General features: G+C 46.2%; 1 protein-coding gene across 1 annotated transcript in view; it reads right to left on the reverse strand.

The window, feature by feature from the left end:
- NOTCH4 (notch receptor 4) overlaps positions 1–17194 on the reverse strand; it is a 366092-nt gene that overhangs the window by 127940 nt on the left and 220958 nt on the right. Inside the window, exons 14-17 of the mRNA XM_086924525.1 lie at positions 16713–16905; positions 15691–15836; positions 8233–8352; positions 6953–7105 (exon numbers count right to left, since the gene is read on the reverse strand). Of these exons, the coding sequence (XP_086780651.1) occupies positions 6953–7105; positions 8233–8352; positions 15691–15836; positions 16713–16905 (612 nt within the window). The remainder of the gene's footprint in view (positions 1–6952; positions 7106–8232; positions 8353–15690; positions 15837–16712; positions 16906–17194) is intronic.

The following is a 17194-nucleotide window of genomic DNA, read 5'->3' on the forward strand; positions in this document are numbered from 1 at the left end:
AGATAGCCGTTAACTGTGTCTAGAACAGAGCCCTGCTGGGCCAAAGAAATAGCAAACAATAGGACTGAGAGAGAGGAGCAGATAGGGATCAGTGCTTTTTGATACATAAAGTGCCACAAATTTGTGTCAGCGGCAGGCGTATACCATTTTGGTGGAGGGTCGCCTGGCTGCCTTGAATAACATTACAGACTTCGGGAGGATCCACAAGAATAACTTGGGTTCAGCTGTTCCTGATCTTCTTGAGAACTCTGGGCAGGAGCGGTATTGGCTGAAAGACATACAGGAGGCACTACTTGAGCCGATAAGTGTCTCCGAACAAGAGCTGTATTGGAAACTCCAGCGTGCAGAATTGCTGACATTGTGAGTTTCACTAGGCATTGACGGCTGCATTTTGGCCGCCTTCTTATTCAGAGAGCCTGCCATGTGTTGAGCCACTAGGGGAATGCCCTGGTGTTCCAGCCATGTCCAGAAAAGCAGAGCCTCTTGACAAAAGGTCCATAACCCCATCATGTCCTGCTTGTTGCAATACTACATGGCGATGGTGTTGTCCGTGAACACCTGAACTGACCTACCCTTGTTAGAAGGAAGAAATGCATTCTATGGCAGTTGGATTGCTCTTAGTTCAAACAGATTAATGTTTAGATGAGCCTCCGCCAGAGACTAGAAGCCTCTGATCTCCACCTCTCCCAGGTGGCCGCCCCAACTCAGAAGTGACATATCTTCCACCACTGTGAGATTTGGGTGGGGAAGAGAAAGAGTTCTGCTGTTGATCCAATGGCGGTACTTGAACCACCACTGCTGGTCTTTTGCTGTTCCCTCTGATATCGTAGAGATTCCACTGATATGCCCACTGGGTATTCATGTTTCACTGCAGCTCCAGCATACGCCAACGGGCATGTTTTGCCAACAGGATGCAGGAGGCAATGAGGCCCAGCAGCCTCAGAGTCAGTCTCACCATAATCCAGGATAGAGGCTGAAACATTGGAATCCTAGCCTGAATATATCCTGGACTTGTAGTTTCGGAAGATAAGCCTGAAACTGAACTGCATCCAGAACAGCTCAGAAGAAAGGGGCATCTAAGAGGGAATCAGGTGTGACTTTGGCACATTGATAGGGAACCCCTGTAAGTGCAAGAGGTCTGCGTAGTCTGGAGGTGGGAGACAACTGCCTGGGATGAGCCTGCCTTCAACAGCCAATCGTTGAGGTAGGAGACAACTGGAACCTCTCACTTCCGCAGATGTGCTGCAACCACTGCTATCAACTTGGTGAACAACAAAGATGTACTGATAATTCCAAAGGGGAGCACAGCGAACTAATAACACGTCTGGTGTACAGTGAACTGCAGGTAGTGTCTGTCAGCAGGCAGGACAGGGATATGGAAATAGGTGTCCTGCAAGGCCAACGCTACCATCAAGTCTTCAGGGCCCAGGGCACATAAGACCTGAGCCAGGGTGAGCATTTTGAATTTTTCCAATTCAAGAAATAATTGAGAGGGTGCAGATGTGATATAGGACGGAGGCCTCTATCTATCTTTGGTATCAGAAAGTAAAGCTCCAATTTCTAGAATTCTTCGTATAGGGTTTAATAATTTACTTCTGAAAGCGGCACCCTCTCAACAGTTGTTTTGGACATAAGGGCCAATACTTTCAGTCACAAGAGCGCAAGGTGGTCCTCTGTCAGCCGATCTGGGGATGGAGGCAGTGGTGTTGGGGTGTGTTGGCAGGAGATGGCGTAACCCTGCTGGACAATCATGAGCACCCATTTGTCAATCATAATCTCCCACCGTTGGTACAGACGGCGTTGGATTCTGCTGCAACTGGATGTCCATGCTGGATTAAGGGCAAAATAAGGAGGCTTTATCCTTGAGGCTGCCGTGAGGGGTGGATGGGGTAAGCAAATTGATCAGACCTCTGGCTTTATACCCCACAAGGCTTGTTGGAGTCGCATCCACTGAGAGTCCCTACCATAGTCACGGTATGGGGAAGGGGTGTAAGGCGGAATGTGGGTGTTGTGAGGCCACAGAGAGCTTCCATGACCTGGTAGTGGCCCTACAGTCCTTTAATCTATACAAGGCCGAATCTGTCTTGTCTCCAAAGAGGTGGGTTCCATCGAAGGGCATGTCTATGAGCAAGGCTTGGACAACTCCGAAAACCCTGTATTCCGCAATCAGCTGTGACGTCGTAACGCCACCAAAGACTCTGCTTCTGATCATGAACTTTGCTGCATCTCCGCCATCAGCAATAGCTTAGGAGAGTACGGCCTGGGCCTCATTTGGGACCATAGCCATCACTTGCGTAACCATATCCTACAAAGTATTGGAATCAAGGTCCAATAAGCACATGGTGTTCACAGACCGCAGTGCCAGGCTGACGGAGGAGAAAATCTTCTTATCAAATGTATCCAGCCTCTTGGCTTCCCTAGCCGGTGGTTTGATAGGGAATGCACACAGATTAATTTCAGAAGTTGAGGCCTGGACCACCAGACTATCAAGAGTAGGGTGATGGTAGAGAAAAGCTGGAGCCAATGGCGGTGAGCAATGGCCTTGTGGACAGGAGTGCCTGTGCAGGGCTTGGCCCAGGGTGTGAGCAGGGCATCAGTGAGGGATTCATTGAATGGTAGTAAGGGTTCTGATGGGGATACCCCCGGTTGAAGCACCTCCGTAAAGACATTCGGTTTAAATTGAACCACAGGCAGCTTCAGGCCCAAGACCTCAGCACCCTCCGGACCACAATTACAAAGGAAACCCTTTCCTCTGTAGCCACTGTGGGAGGAGAGGGGAGGCCAGTGTCCGGTGAGGTGTCTAGACCAGTGATACTTAAAGTACGGCCCAGGGGCCGCTTGCGGCCCTCTAGACCTTTATATGCGGCCCCCCTGATGAACAACAGCACGAGCTGCTGTTTAGTTGCTGAGCACTAATATGCAGAAAAATATGTTAAATTAACGGGCAAGCATTTATTAACTTGCAAATATATGCTTGCCTGACTATTTAACATTTTTAAGACCTTCTGAACCCACCTGGACCCCCTGCCGCCACCCTGCTGGCATCAGTGCAGCTCTCGGTTACACCACAGACCGCACTTTGTGACCCCTGGGGTTCAACCCCCAAAAATGAGGCTCATTGCTTCAAACAACTCTTGGAGCTGGGTGGGGGCTTAAGGAAATTCGGGGGAAGCACACAGCGGACACAGTTTCTGATGCTGACTGCACAGAAACCACCTGCGAGTTAGGTCGGGATTTGTGATGTCATTACCTCACAACATCCAAAGAATGGGAGAAATGAAGAAAAGTCGAGGAACGCTTTGACTTCTTGGACTTCTTCTTACGACACTTACCTGAAGAAGTCCTGGAGTGCGACAAGGTCTGACACAAGCGACTCTGGGAGAGGTCCCGAGATCTTCCATGGAGTCTTATGGCAAGCAGCTAAGAGCTTTATGGCCCGCGCATGGATGGCCTTGGGGTTTCTAGTTTTGCACATGACGCAGAGTTGTGCTCTTTTTCCAGGCACCATAGACACACCAAGTAGGGGGTCCGTCACTGACATCTGTAGATGACAGGCGCTACGAGGCTTGAACCCGGTGAGTTTCTTCAGAGAAATCTAAAAAAACCAGTAAGAACCAAGACATACAGCTCCCAGAATGCAACGATTTCTTACCTGAATTTGAGGTCCTGCTAATACAGACATATGGTAAAATTAAATGTATGGATGTAGTCAAAATGTACTCTCTGCAATGCGAATTTATATTTGCAAGCCTTTTAACATATTGCATCTTTAAAGATTACCCGGTTAGCACGTGCTGATGACGCACACGCATTGCACGCAAACAGGCATGACATTACTTAAAGGAGTATGCATTTCATTTGCAGTTAACGCTGCAGTCATGCTACCGATACTGATTAGAACGATAAATTATACATTCAGGTGGCTTGTGAAGCATAGTGCTGTTGCGTCAGCACCACTCTTTCCCTGTAGTAGTTTCCGATTTCCTAGACCTTCCCTCCAGCCTTTACTGTAACCAGCATTATTCAGTAGTCACAGACTGAACTGTAATCACATTGCCAGCAGTAGTAGTGCGGCCACAAGGTTAAGCGTGCCCGGGAATGTCACCTGGAGTGTTAGGAGTACAGATTACATGTTACCCTTTTTTCAAGCCAGTGTTTTAATGATGTCTGTTTCTGCTCGAAGGGAAGAATGGGGCAGCAGGAACTCTGACCTCATGTTAAATTTAACTTGAAAACATGGCACTTGGGAAATGCCTTTGGAGTTTTCGCCTTCAGTGTTTTCCCTAGATTGATTGTGTTGTTGCTCCTGAGAATCAAAAATACAAGCACTTTGACCCATTGATGGCTTTAGACATGAGAGCACTGCAAAGAAGTGTTTTTAAAGGGATAGGAGCGTTTAAAAACATAATATTACGTGCATAGTGCTCAGCAGAAAACCATGGCGCCAAAAAAATCATGAAAAGCCAGCTTCATAAATAATGAGCATGTTCATTACGAGGCAGCTTGCAAATAATAATTTAAAGCCTGCTTTGGAAATGCTAACAGCGAGCATGTTATTCACAAGCCCGATTTACAGATAATGGTCATAGCAAGCGTGTTCATTCAAAGCCAGCCTCGGGAAAACGAAACTAATGAAAAGCGAAACTGACACTGCACACACAGCAAGGAGTGCGCTCCCGCGGTGAAATCTGACAATGTAAAGGCGCGCGTCTGATTGCTGTCCACATTTCCAAATACGGGTAACATTAGGTCTGAAGCAGACACCATCAATGCTCACGCATTGAGGGTTAGGTCTGCTCGACCTAAAAAAGGGAAAAAGGCATACTAGACTTTGACAAAATGTCGAAAGAAGTCCGTCAAAAAGGGACGGAGGGAAGCTTGATCCGAATCCACACTGATGACGCAGAAAAGAAGAAAATGAGGTCAGCGAGCTGGGAGGAAGCCGATTAGTGGAGGGCGGAATGTTTCATTCAGCCCACGGAATTGGTGGAATTTGGCGGCAAAACACGTTATTCTTGTAAAGCGGAGTTCCGGTCAAATTCTGGTAAGCACTGCATAGAGGTAATTTTTACCCACAAGGCTTCAGAAATGCAAGCAAGAGTGAGTTTGGCATCCCTTTGCGCCATTTTCTAATGCAGGTGGTGAGAGTGCTGCTTTAAGTGTACGTTTGCTGCCGCTCAAGTAGATTTTCTAGTCGAGCTGTAGCAAAATCAACTCGAATGGCCGTGTGCTCTTGTGCACCACATGGTGCTGTTCCTGCTGATTTTTTTTGCACTGCTGGAGCGAAATTGCAACGTGAGCAGTGCAAAATGCATATTTTCTGCCCACTGGTGGTACTGCGTGGAATCTCGCAGAGGTGACCCAGTGGAATTCTGTGGTGTGAAACTCTGTGAGCTACGCCCACCCAAGATGCCTATATAGGCAACATGCACAACACTTCCTGTGCAGACGATCCCCGCAGAGCCAAACGAAGACACCTACCAATGTGCAAAAGATTGCTCAAAAAGTTCTGGATCTAATCTGACGCCTGAAGAATATTCTAAGGTAAGGAATCTTCAGCTAGAAGTCTCTATCAGATATGATTCAAAATGTGCTTCACTTTAAGTGTAGGTACTAGAACTTGTGAGGGCTCAAAGACCAAGCAGATATTTACCAGCTCAGAGACATTAGTCTCCTTGAAGTAATCATAATGCATGTTGATGTCACCCAGTATGATAAGAAAGTTTGACTCAAGGTAGGTGGCTGAAAGTGCCTCTTGGAGCGAGTCAATACCGTTTTTTGATGGTCTAGTTGGTCTGTAAATCAATAAAATTTCACCGAACGGTTATTACTAGCTGAGAGCAGCACAGTTAATGTTTTAGCATCTCTCAAAGAGAGTGCGTTCCAAAGAGAGTAAATATGAGTCTTATTTTGTATCAACACCACTTCTTCCCCCGTTTTGTTCCTGCGGTTGACTGGGTGGTTAACATACCTATGCGGTATGGCTAAACCTAAATTTAGAGTCCTCTTTTATCAAGGTTACGGTTACAAACAAACAATCCAGCTTGTGGTGTTCCAATAGCATATGCACCTCAACCACATGAGCTATTAGAGAGCGTGCATCAATCACAGGGCAATTGGTGTCTTGTTCTGGATTGACTGGAGCCTGGTTGGTACATTGGCTACAGGAGGCTCTTCACTGTTTGCATTTCATCTCCTTAGTATTAAGGTGTAGCAACACTTCTCCCAAATCTTAGAAAATTAGTTTTGGGTGGATGGTATTGGGTGAATGGTTTTATGTTCTGGAGCTTAGGAGGGCATATCCTGCTCAACGAAGAACAATTTGCTGATATGAGACACTCCCGACAAAGTATAACGCCAAACAAATCTGAGGTAAAACCATTCGTATGCTGGGCCCTGGGCTCGGAGTGGATGGGCACAGATGATGTTACCTTTAGCGGGCCTTTGGGCAGCAGTCCTCAAGTAGCTAAAGGACAGTCTGCACATCATGTTTTAAAACAACACTAGAGCGCACACTTTGCAAGATGGCCGCTCTAAGAAGGAACCCTCCAAACTGTAAAAAATGGCTGCTCCAATTGAACAAGACCAATATTAAAAAGCCAGAAAATGTGTTGCAACAGTGTTTCAAACATAGTAGATGAATTTAAAAAGGCGTGGAGCGGAAAAGATAGAGCTTTAATACTGAGAAAGCATTGTGTTGGACATGATATCATCAAAACAGAGGAAACCAACAGTCCTCATGGGCCATGGGAGTGTAGGAATGTGTATCTGAGTGAGCCAATACGGACATGTGTAATGCACTCCTTATCACCTTGTGTGGATTTGTGGACTGTGAACGCTCCTATGCACACTTTTTCGAGTTAGAAGATGTACATAGGAACTCATGTACCACCCTGGGACACCGGAGAGGCACAAACCTTACAACCTCAGTGATCATGAATGAATGACTTACTTGGCCAGCAGTCGTTGACATCAGACTCGCAGTGTGGCCCAGTGTAGCCCCGGGAGCATGTGCAGCTGTATCCACCATCAGAGTTGTTGCACAGACCACCGTGCTGGCAGGGGCTGGACAGACATTCGTTCACATCCTCAGCACATGTGCGACCTGTGAGGCAGGAGACAAGGAGCAGGTAAGAGTATGGCCTAATAACTACCTCCTCAGCTTTGTTTCTTGTCTGCTCCTGTTCTTAGCCTAACTTGCCTTTTATGTCCTACCTCTTCTTTCCCGAGCTGGCTCCACCCCTTCCTGACTCTCCTGCACTTCACTTCCAATGCTTCTTCTTCCCTCTGGTCTTTCTGGTCAGCCTCCCCCTCGTCTTTTGCTTCTGCACCTCTTCCTGTTCTACCACTTCCTCTACTGGCACTTCTCTTGCCATGGCTTCATCCTGTCCTCCCTCCACATCTTCTTCCCGGTGCTCCTCCTTCTGATCACCCTTTGCTACTTCTTGTTATGCGTCCTCCTCCTGTCCAGCCTCCATCTTTTCCTATCCTTCCTCTTCCTGTTTTTGATTCTACATCTTCGTGTCTTCTGCCTCTGATACATCCTGCTTTCCTCTTCCCCTCCTTCTTCCTCCTGTTCCAGTGTTGCCTCAAGTTCTTCTCATCTTGTCTCAACCTTGTCCTGTTCTCCCTCTATTATATTCAGAACTTCATCCACTTCTTCCAGTCCTGGCTCCCAGCTACGTTTTTCTCTGCCTTTCTTTTTTTCTTCTATTCTTTTCTTTCTATCTTAGCATATGTTTTCCTGAACTCCCAACTCTTTGAGTCATTGTAACCTCACAGGAAATACTGCATTTTGCTCTGCATTTCTTTTCTATATATATTTCTGTTATATATGTATATATATATATATATATATGATCAAGGCCGTTGTACCGGCCGAAACGCATCATGGCAGGCAGTAGAGATAAATACAATTTTATTTTTTGCTACTAAGAGGAGTTTGCTCGTTCCTTTTCGCCGCATCAGGAGGTTCAGGAATGATTGGAATCAATATATATATATCTATATATATATATATATATATATATATATATATATATATATATATATATATATATATATATATATATATATATATATATATATATATATATATATATATATATATATATATATATATAGATATATATATCTTGCTTGCCATTGTGGAAGCTGGAAGCCTCAAAACACTGCTAAGAATGTGGCCAGGCCCTGCTTGAGGCCCCTGCATTGCATTGTAGTCCTCCATACCTTGCCAGCCACTGCTGCAGCTGCAGGAGAAGTTCCTGAAGTCATGGGAGTGTCCACAGGTGCCTCCGTTTCCGCAGGGCTCTGATTCACAAGGACTCAAAATGGCTTCACAGTTTAAACCTGCAGGGAAAGTGAGTGGAGGAGTCACCGAGAGTTAGATGACTACAACATCCTGATGATCTACTTCCTTCATCATCACAAGAAATGTCACTGCATGCATTGATCAGCTGAAACTAGTAAATCCACAAGAAATTGTAGAGAACGTTTAAATTATTACAATTCAAACAACTGGTGGTGTGCACGACCTGAATCGCAAGTCACCAATAACGTTATATCTTTTGGTCAATACAGGCTAGCAGATCAGTGCATATACCTACCTCAGTTCATAAAGCAATACATTTCCTCCTCTGGACAGGTGATTTTGGAAACATCCATGTAGATGCCACCCTCGGAGAGCCCACCTACAGCAGCACAGGCTTTGTCAAAGTCATACGTATGTCTTTGACAAAGACTGTGCTGTAGAAACGCGTCACTCAATAAATACTTAATTCTCTTCAAAAATCCTGAAGTGCGACTCTTTCTTACAGACGTGGAACGAAAGGATATGTTAATATCACAGTGGGTCCAGCACCTGCCTGTCTGCACCAACCCCGCCTGGTGGATGTGATCGGTAGAAAGGCTGGACTTCGCCTAATCATATATATATATATATCCAAAACCAAGTTTGCCTGTAGAAAGAGGGGCCAACGAGCAAGGTAAAGATTTCAGCTTTTAATTCTTTGTCAGGATCGCAGCTTGCGAAATGGATGCAAATACAGCAAATTCAATGAAAAGTCAGCCTGACGCGTTTCGTATTGCTACTTCTTCAGAGGCACTGACTCGAGCTGCAAGGCAGGCATTCTTTAGGCAAAACCACGGCACAAGTACCCGCCCAAGTGGGCGTTGCCGGTCGCAGGGCTTCATGGTACCTGTAGTGTGATGTCCTGTCCTCCTTCAGTGAGTGGTCTGCCTTGGAGCACACTGTTGATGAAGAGGTGAGACCACAGTGGGGTATGCAGAGTCACAGCACAACTCCGCAGCTGTCCATTAGCTCGAGGCAGTGCCTCTGAAGAAGTAGCAATACGAAACGCGTCAGGCTGACTTTTCATTGAATTTGCTGTATTTGCATCCATTTTGCAAGCTGCGATCCTGACAAAGAATTAAAAGCTGAAATCTTTACCTTGCTCGTGGGCCCCTCTTTCTTCCAGGCAAACTTGGTTTTGGATATTTCAACGGCGTGCCTGAGCCGCGGAGGTCAGCCCTGGGGCTGTTCCAGCCCACCACGGAGACGCCTACAACGCCACCAATGTGGGAGCAAGGAGCGTTTGTTGGGGATAATGGACACTGCGGAGTTGTGATGTGACTCTGCATACCCCACTGTGGTCTCACCTCTTCATCAACAGTGTGCTCCAAGGCAGACCACTCACTGAAGGAGGACAGGACATCACACTACAGGTACTGTGAAGCCCTGCGACCGGCAACGCCCACTTGGGCGGGTACTTGTGCCATGGTTTTGCCTAAAGAATGCCTGCCTTGCAGCTCGAGTCAGTGCCTCTGAAGAAGTAGCAATACGAAACGCGTCAGGCTGACTTTTCATTGAATTTGCTGTATTTGCATCCATTTCGCAAGCTGCGATCCTGACAAAGAATTAAAAGCTGAAATCTTTACCTTGCTCGTGGGCCCCTCTTTCTTCCAGGCAAGCTTGGTTTTGGATATATATATATATATATATATATATATATATATATATCTTTTTTTTAAATCAAACTTACCTTAGTAATGCGTGGTAATGACATGCGAGGTAATAGCATATGCATGCTAAACAAATGCGTGGTAACAAATGCGTAAAGGTATGCAATATTTTTACTAGCGTTTTACCATCATACAACCTCCAGATATATAACGTGCCAACCACTGCTCTAATAAGTAATGTACCCTCCAGTGTCCTGATACATGATGTGCCAGCTAAGGCTCTAGTAAGGAATGTACCCTCCAGTGTCTATGTACATAATGTGCCAACCCCTGATCTAATAAGGAATGTGCCCTCCAGTGTCTATGTACGTAATGTGCCAACCCCTCATCTAGTATGGAATGTGCCCTCCAGTGTCTATGTACATAATGTGCCAATTGTTTCTCTAATTAGGAATGTGCCCTCCAGTGTCCTGATACATAATGTGCCAGTCACTGCACTAGTAGGTCATGTACCCTCCAGTGTCTAGATACAGTGTCTAGATACATACTGAGCAAGCCTCTTCTCTAATAAGTAATGTGCCCTCCAGTGTCCAGATACAACTGTGCCAACCACTGCTCTAATAAGTAATGTGCCCTCCAGTGTCCAGATACAACTCTGCCAACCACTGCTCTAATAAGGAATGTGCCCTCCAGTGTCCAGATACAACTCTGCCAACCACTGCTCTAATAAGGAATGTGCCCTCCAGTGTCTACATACATCCTGTGCCAACCGCTGCTCTAATAAGGAATGTGCCCTCCAGTGGCCAGATACAACTGTGCCAACCACTGCTCTGAACTGTAATGTGCCCTCTAGCGTCCAGATACATAGTGTGCCAACCACTGCTCTAATAAGAAATGTGCCCTCCAACCTCCAGATACAACTGTGCCAACCAATGCTCTAATAAGTAATGTACCCGCCAGTGTCCAGATACATACTGTGCCAAACCCTGCTCTAATAAGTAATGTGCCCTCCAGTGTGCAGATTATATTGTGCCAGCCACTATTCTAATAAGTAATGTTCCCTCCAGTGTCCAGATACAACTGTGTCAACCACTGTTCTAATAAGTAATGGACCCTACAGTGTCTAGATACATACTGTCCCAGCACGGCCCAATTTAGTAATGCACTCTCCAGCATCCATATATATATATAACATGTCAGATAATGCTACATTAAGTAATCTATCCTCCAGTGTCCAGATGCATACAGTGCCAATCCCTGCTCTAGTAAGTAATGTACCCTCCAGTGTCCTGATACATACAGTGCCAATCACTGCTCTAGTAAGTAATGTACTCTCCAGTGTCCAGACGTTGGAAAAATTATGGGGCGAAGATGAAGGGAAACATTTATGAATAGGTATAAAAATTTGGGGAGGACAATCATCTTAGCTATTGCAATGTGACCTGTTAGAGAAAGTGCAATGCGACCTGTGAGACCAGTGCTCTGTCCTTCAGCCACTCCTCTGCACGACTGTAATTGCCACGCCATAGTTCTACTGGATCACGCTCAGCAACACACCAAGATAACGAATCGGCTCGGAAACCCACATGAAGGGTACTCCTTAGCGAAGGGTACCATCCAGTCAGTAAGGGGAAATAAAACAGGGGCCGATTCACAGAACTAACTTAAGACAAAATCCTAAACTTACTACTTTTGGTATTCACAGAAGGCATTTAGTAGTAGTAAAGTTAGTATTTTGTCTTAAGTTTGCCTTAAGACAAACTTAAGACAGACTTAAGACAAACTTGAGACAGACTTAAGACAGTATTAGGACAGACTTAAGAGACTTAAGACAAACTTAAGACAGACTTAAGAGTTAAGTCTGTCTTAAGTTTGCCTTAAGTCTGTCTTAAGTTTGTCTTAAGTCTGTCTTAAGTCAAACTTAAGACAAAATCCTAACTACTACAACTAAATGCCTCTGTGAATACCAAAAGTAGTAAGTTTAGGATTTTGTCTTAAGTTAGTTCTGTGAATCAAGCCCACAGACTTTGCACTATTGATATGTATGCCAAAATGTACCACTTCCCGTGAGAGGAGAGCCAGGTTCTCTAGCGGGTCCTGCATATAAAACATAATGTCTTCAGCATACATCGATACAACCAGCCGCCTGGTGATGAAACCATGGCCCTGACAGGTGCTGTCAGGGCCATGCTGACAGTGGCTCCATTGCTGTTGCAAAAAGGAGCGGCGACATTGGGCAACCTTGCCTGTGCCTTGAGTGACAGGAAATGATTCTGATATTAAGCTGTTTAGCCACACCCTAGCAGGGAGTAAAGAATAGAGAAGCTGTATCTGCTTGGCAAATTGTGGACTTAAGCCGAGGCGGCTCATCAAGGGAAAAAGGTAGGTGCATTCTAAGGAATCTAATTCCTTAGTAGCATCTAAAAGGGCTGCAGTGGCCGAGATCTTGGGGTCCAAGTAATAAATTAGTGCGAAAGTTGTGCACAGATTGTGTGCGGTGGAACAGCCAGGGACGAACCCCGACTGACCAGGCTGAACAATCACAGGCAGGAGTGGCTGTAAGCAGCTAGTCAACAGCTTGGTTTAGATCTTATTATCAACGTTAATTAAAGAGAGTGGCCTTTAGGAGTCACGGAGATTAGCCTGTTTGTCTGGTTTTAAGAGCATGATTATGACTGCCTCTTTTAATGAGGGGGGTAGATATCAAACGTCGAGGGATTCCTGGAACATTGCCAGGTTGATGCGGGGCCAGCGGGGTTGAGTATTCTTTGTAAAACGCTGTGGTCAGGCCATCTAAGTCAGGTGCTTTGTCTCCAGGGATGGAACCAATAATTTGCACTATTTCTTCTGCTGTGATGGGCAAATCTAAATACGCCCAATGAGCCTAATCCAGCCAAAGTGGCTGTATAGTATCAAGATAGGCAGTAAGCTCAGCTGGTCCCAGCACCGGTGTGGCCCTGTATAAACCAGTGTAAAAGGAATCATTGTTTGAAGTAAATCTGATTGGGATGTGGCAGGGGTGGACTGCTCGTCAAAACAATTCAGACACAAAGGTGGAGGCGCGTGGTCTATGGAGCATTCCCGTGAGTGTCTTTCCAGGACGGTCACCCTCTCCGTACCATCTGACTTGTGCTTTGCAGCACAAATAATGGACCTCCCTCTTGCCTCCTCCCGATGTTCTATCAGTGCCTACCTAATATGAACCAAGGTAGTGGGGTCGTTAGTATGGAAATACTCTCACTCCCACCAGAGCAAGTCCGCCTACAGATGGGTTAATAGGCCACGTATAGCCCTCAAGTCCCCAGATTGCTTAGAAATACAGACACCCCTGATGACCACTTTAAAAGCCTTCCAAATAGTAGAGGGCGAATCCACAGAACCTGCGTCATTAGCAAAAAATCCACAATAGCTTCTCTGATTTCTTCATGAAACACTGAGTCACGTAGTGCCTCAGAAGGCAAGCACCAAGAAAAGACAAGGAGCGGCTTCTGGGGAAGTCATATCTGCAACAGAACACGGGCATGGTCCGACAAGGTGCGGGGTAGGTGAGCCACCTTAGTGGTCCATGTCTAGACCTCTCTAGATGTTAACCAAAAATGTATCCTGGACAAGGCATTAAGGTGCCTAGAGACACCAGGTGCCCTCCCAGGCATCCCCATTCACGTGTCTCCAAACCCTACTTAGACAGTAATCTAAAATAATTGTGTTGAGTATCCGTGCAGCATTAGGTTGCGGGCACCTGGAGGTGCCCGAGCGACCGAGAATGTAATCGAGGGGAGCATTGAGATCCCCATCCCAGATTAACACCTGTGGGTTGGAGCTAGAGATCAATCTTCAAAGCCCGTAAAAAAACAAGGGTTCATCGGGGTCATAAATGGCGGCAAGAGCCACTGGGTGCGTATATAATTGTCCGGCTAAAATTACAGCCGCCCTTCACTGTCAATGTGGGAGTGAGATAGCTGCCAAGGAAGCCCCTTTTGAAGCAGAACCGCAACGCCCCTAGGGTAGTTAGAATATATGGATGTATTTACCTCCCCGCGCCAAAGAGAGCAAAGCCCTAAATGTGATGTGCTCGTCAGGTGTGTTTCTTGTAGAAAGCAGATATCTACTTGGGGTCTAGGGAGGTAAGCATGGACTAAACGCACCTTCCGGCAGTCCTTAAGCCCCCGAATATTCCAAGTGACGCATGCTGGCAATGGATTGAGGACTTGAAGCTTAATGGGAGTTGGTGTCCTGCAACTGGGTCCCTAAATAAAGACATAACGTACATCTGAAGTAAATAAAGGGCATAAACTACTTCCAACCACCCTCCACCCACAGCCCCAATCATTAATGGCTTGTCCCTGCCCCAGTCAGTAATGTGCCCTGAATGTCTCAGCCGGTTTTGTGCAGTCTCATCCTCCACTGTTGGAATCACTCATCTTTGCATTCCTCTTCATGGGCCCTTTCTCACGCTTAAGAAGACAATGATCCATCTCCTTTCAACCTTCCACCAGTGTTTTACCTGTTTATCTAAATCATTGCGAGATGTGTACTGTCCCGTTTACCATTCCCTGTGTGTTATTTCTCTATTTGACCCCTTGGGGGCGGTGTCCCTTCACCAGGCCCCTGGGTGTTATATCTCAATTTCACCCCTTGGGGTCAGTGTCTCATCACCGGGCCTCAGTGTGTTACATCTCTATGTAATCACCTGGAGTCAGTGCCCCATCACGCCTACATCAGTCCTAAGTGTGATATAGCTCGATATTATCCCTTCGTGGCAGTGCCATCACCCATTCCACCAGCCTCCTGTGTATATATTTCTATGTGACCCCCTTGGTATCAGTGCCATCATCCGCTCCACTAGTCCGCTGTGTGTTATATCTCTATGTGATCGCTTGTGGCAGTGCCCAATCACCTATACACTAGCCCCCTATGCATTACCAGTGGATCTGATCCTCTGGGTGTAGTAAACCTTTACCATTGTCCAGTCCATGTATCTTACCCATCTGACTACTTCAGGCTGTAGCCCACCCCGTCAGAACTCCCCTTGGGTAACCATCGCCTCTGACCCCTTGAGGGGTGATACCAGCTCACCCCTGTGTGAGTGATCCCTTCATCCTGTATCACATGTATATCCGGGATAGAGACCACTTTGGGGGCGGTACCCCATTCACAAGCCACTGTGTATTTATTTATTTATTTATTGATTTATTTTGAAAGTTTTATAGAGCGCGAACAAGATCCATTTCTTCATCCTGTGTTACTTGTGTATCAAGCTGACAGACAGACCTTTAGGGGGAGGCGCCCTCTCTCCTCTTTGTGTCCCTGTGTATGTGATCCCTTCACCCTGTATTATCTGTGTGTGTGATCCATTGGGCTAGTACCCACGTTTCCCCTTCACGAGTCCCTTTGTATGTGAATCCGTCACCTTGTATTACCTGCGCATCTGACCCCTTTGGGAACTGTACCGCTCCATGAGACCACTTGTTGGAGAGTGGGTGTGGGGGGGCTGTACCACCTTCACCAGCTCCTGTCTATGTGATCTCTTCACCCTGTATTACCTGTGTGTGCGATACATTGGGCCGGTACTCACTCTGCCTCTTCACGAGTCCCTTTGTATGCGATTCTGTCACCTTGTATTACCTGTGCATCTGACCCCTTAGGAAACTGTACCCCATCCATGAGACCACCTTGGAGGGGGGATGTACCACCTTCAGAAGCTCCTGTGTATGTGATCCCTAGTACCTGTGTATCCAGCGGCACAGGAGCAGTTGTAACCGTTGAAGTGATTGTGACAGATCCCTTGGTTCTGGCAGGGGTTCGAGTCACATTCGTTGACATCCACGTCACATTCAGAGCCGCTCCAGCCGGGATCACACTCACACTGGAAGCTGCAGGAGACAGGAGAAGGTGGTGCAATAAGACAGGAGGGGGAAGGTAAAATAGGGAAGATCACAGGGCATGAGCAAGGACATATCTTAAAACCCAACACCATCCTCACAACCTCAGAAGCAATGAAAGAACCCCACAGCTTTAACTGGAGTTTGAAGGGAACTGAAAATCCTTCACTCTCTGGAGAAAACTCTGAACATGGAATAAAATCCACCAGCTGAATTCCCCCCACTACAGGGACATTACGGCAGGGGCAATTCAGACTATCAATTCTATTACACACACACACACATATATATATATATATATATATATAGTCCTGTGGAAGGCAAGCACCAAAACGCGTCGACTGTCCCTGTAAATTTGCAGTAGTGGTAAAGTAATAAAAAGAGGAGAAATCTAGCCCTGTGGTGCCACTTGATTTATAACTGTGTCGAGAGAAAAGCAGTAGAAACACTGTGAACATATATGCATGTATGTATGTACATGGGATTTCTATAGCACAACCCTAGCCAAAACGCAGCGGAGCATTGAACATGGTCAAAGAAAAAAATAAAGCCAACAAGTAATAGGAGAGGAAGCTGGGTTGAGGACTGTGATGTAGTGTTCTCTAAAGAGGTGAGTCTTCAACCCTTTCCTAAATTGGAGCAGCGTTAGGGTGATCCTCATGGATACATCTTGTTTCAGATTCTGGGTACTTAGATGGAAAAGGCTGTATATTTCACGTTTCCTCCAGAAAGTGGTGAATTTTCAGTTCTCTGAATGAGGCCATATTATCTACATTATCCTTTGAAAGAAGTCCTAACACCCACAATGTTGCATGACACTGAACATTTCTACCCCCACCCTCCTTCCTCATTTCTTCAGGTTCTCACCCTTGGGCATGGCTCTGGCAGGTGCCATGGGTGCAGGGGCTATGGGTGCAGTGGTCCACCTGGGAGCTGCAAAATGGTGGCGCAAGCCCGGGTGGGCAGTGGCAGCGGAATCCATTCTTGCCGCTCTCGCAGACACCACCGTTCTGACATGGGCTGGAGGCGCACTCGTCCACATATGTCTCACAGCGCCGCCCTGCAGGTAAAGATATTTAATAACAACCGGGTCTCAGTTCATTACCAGCATTAACTGTTTGATAGACGGCGGCGCAGACAAAGAAGAATGGACAGGAGATTCCTTGCACTCTATTTGTTATGGTGCAAGACACATCACTGCTATTAGAAGGGCAACCTAACCTGAATAAGCACATGCACAATTGAATAAACATACACATTTAAAGGTAACTCTGCTTCCCAGCCTTTAGGGAAAAAAACTATGATTAATACCTATTCTTTTTAGCCACTGTACTAATAAATGTCTCATT

This window comes from Lissotriton vulgaris, chromosome 5 (genome assembly GCF_964263255.1).
Source record: "Lissotriton vulgaris chromosome 5, aLisVul1.2, whole genome shotgun sequence".
Classification (NCBI taxonomy): Eukaryota; Metazoa; Chordata; class Amphibia; order Caudata; family Salamandridae; genus Lissotriton; species Lissotriton vulgaris.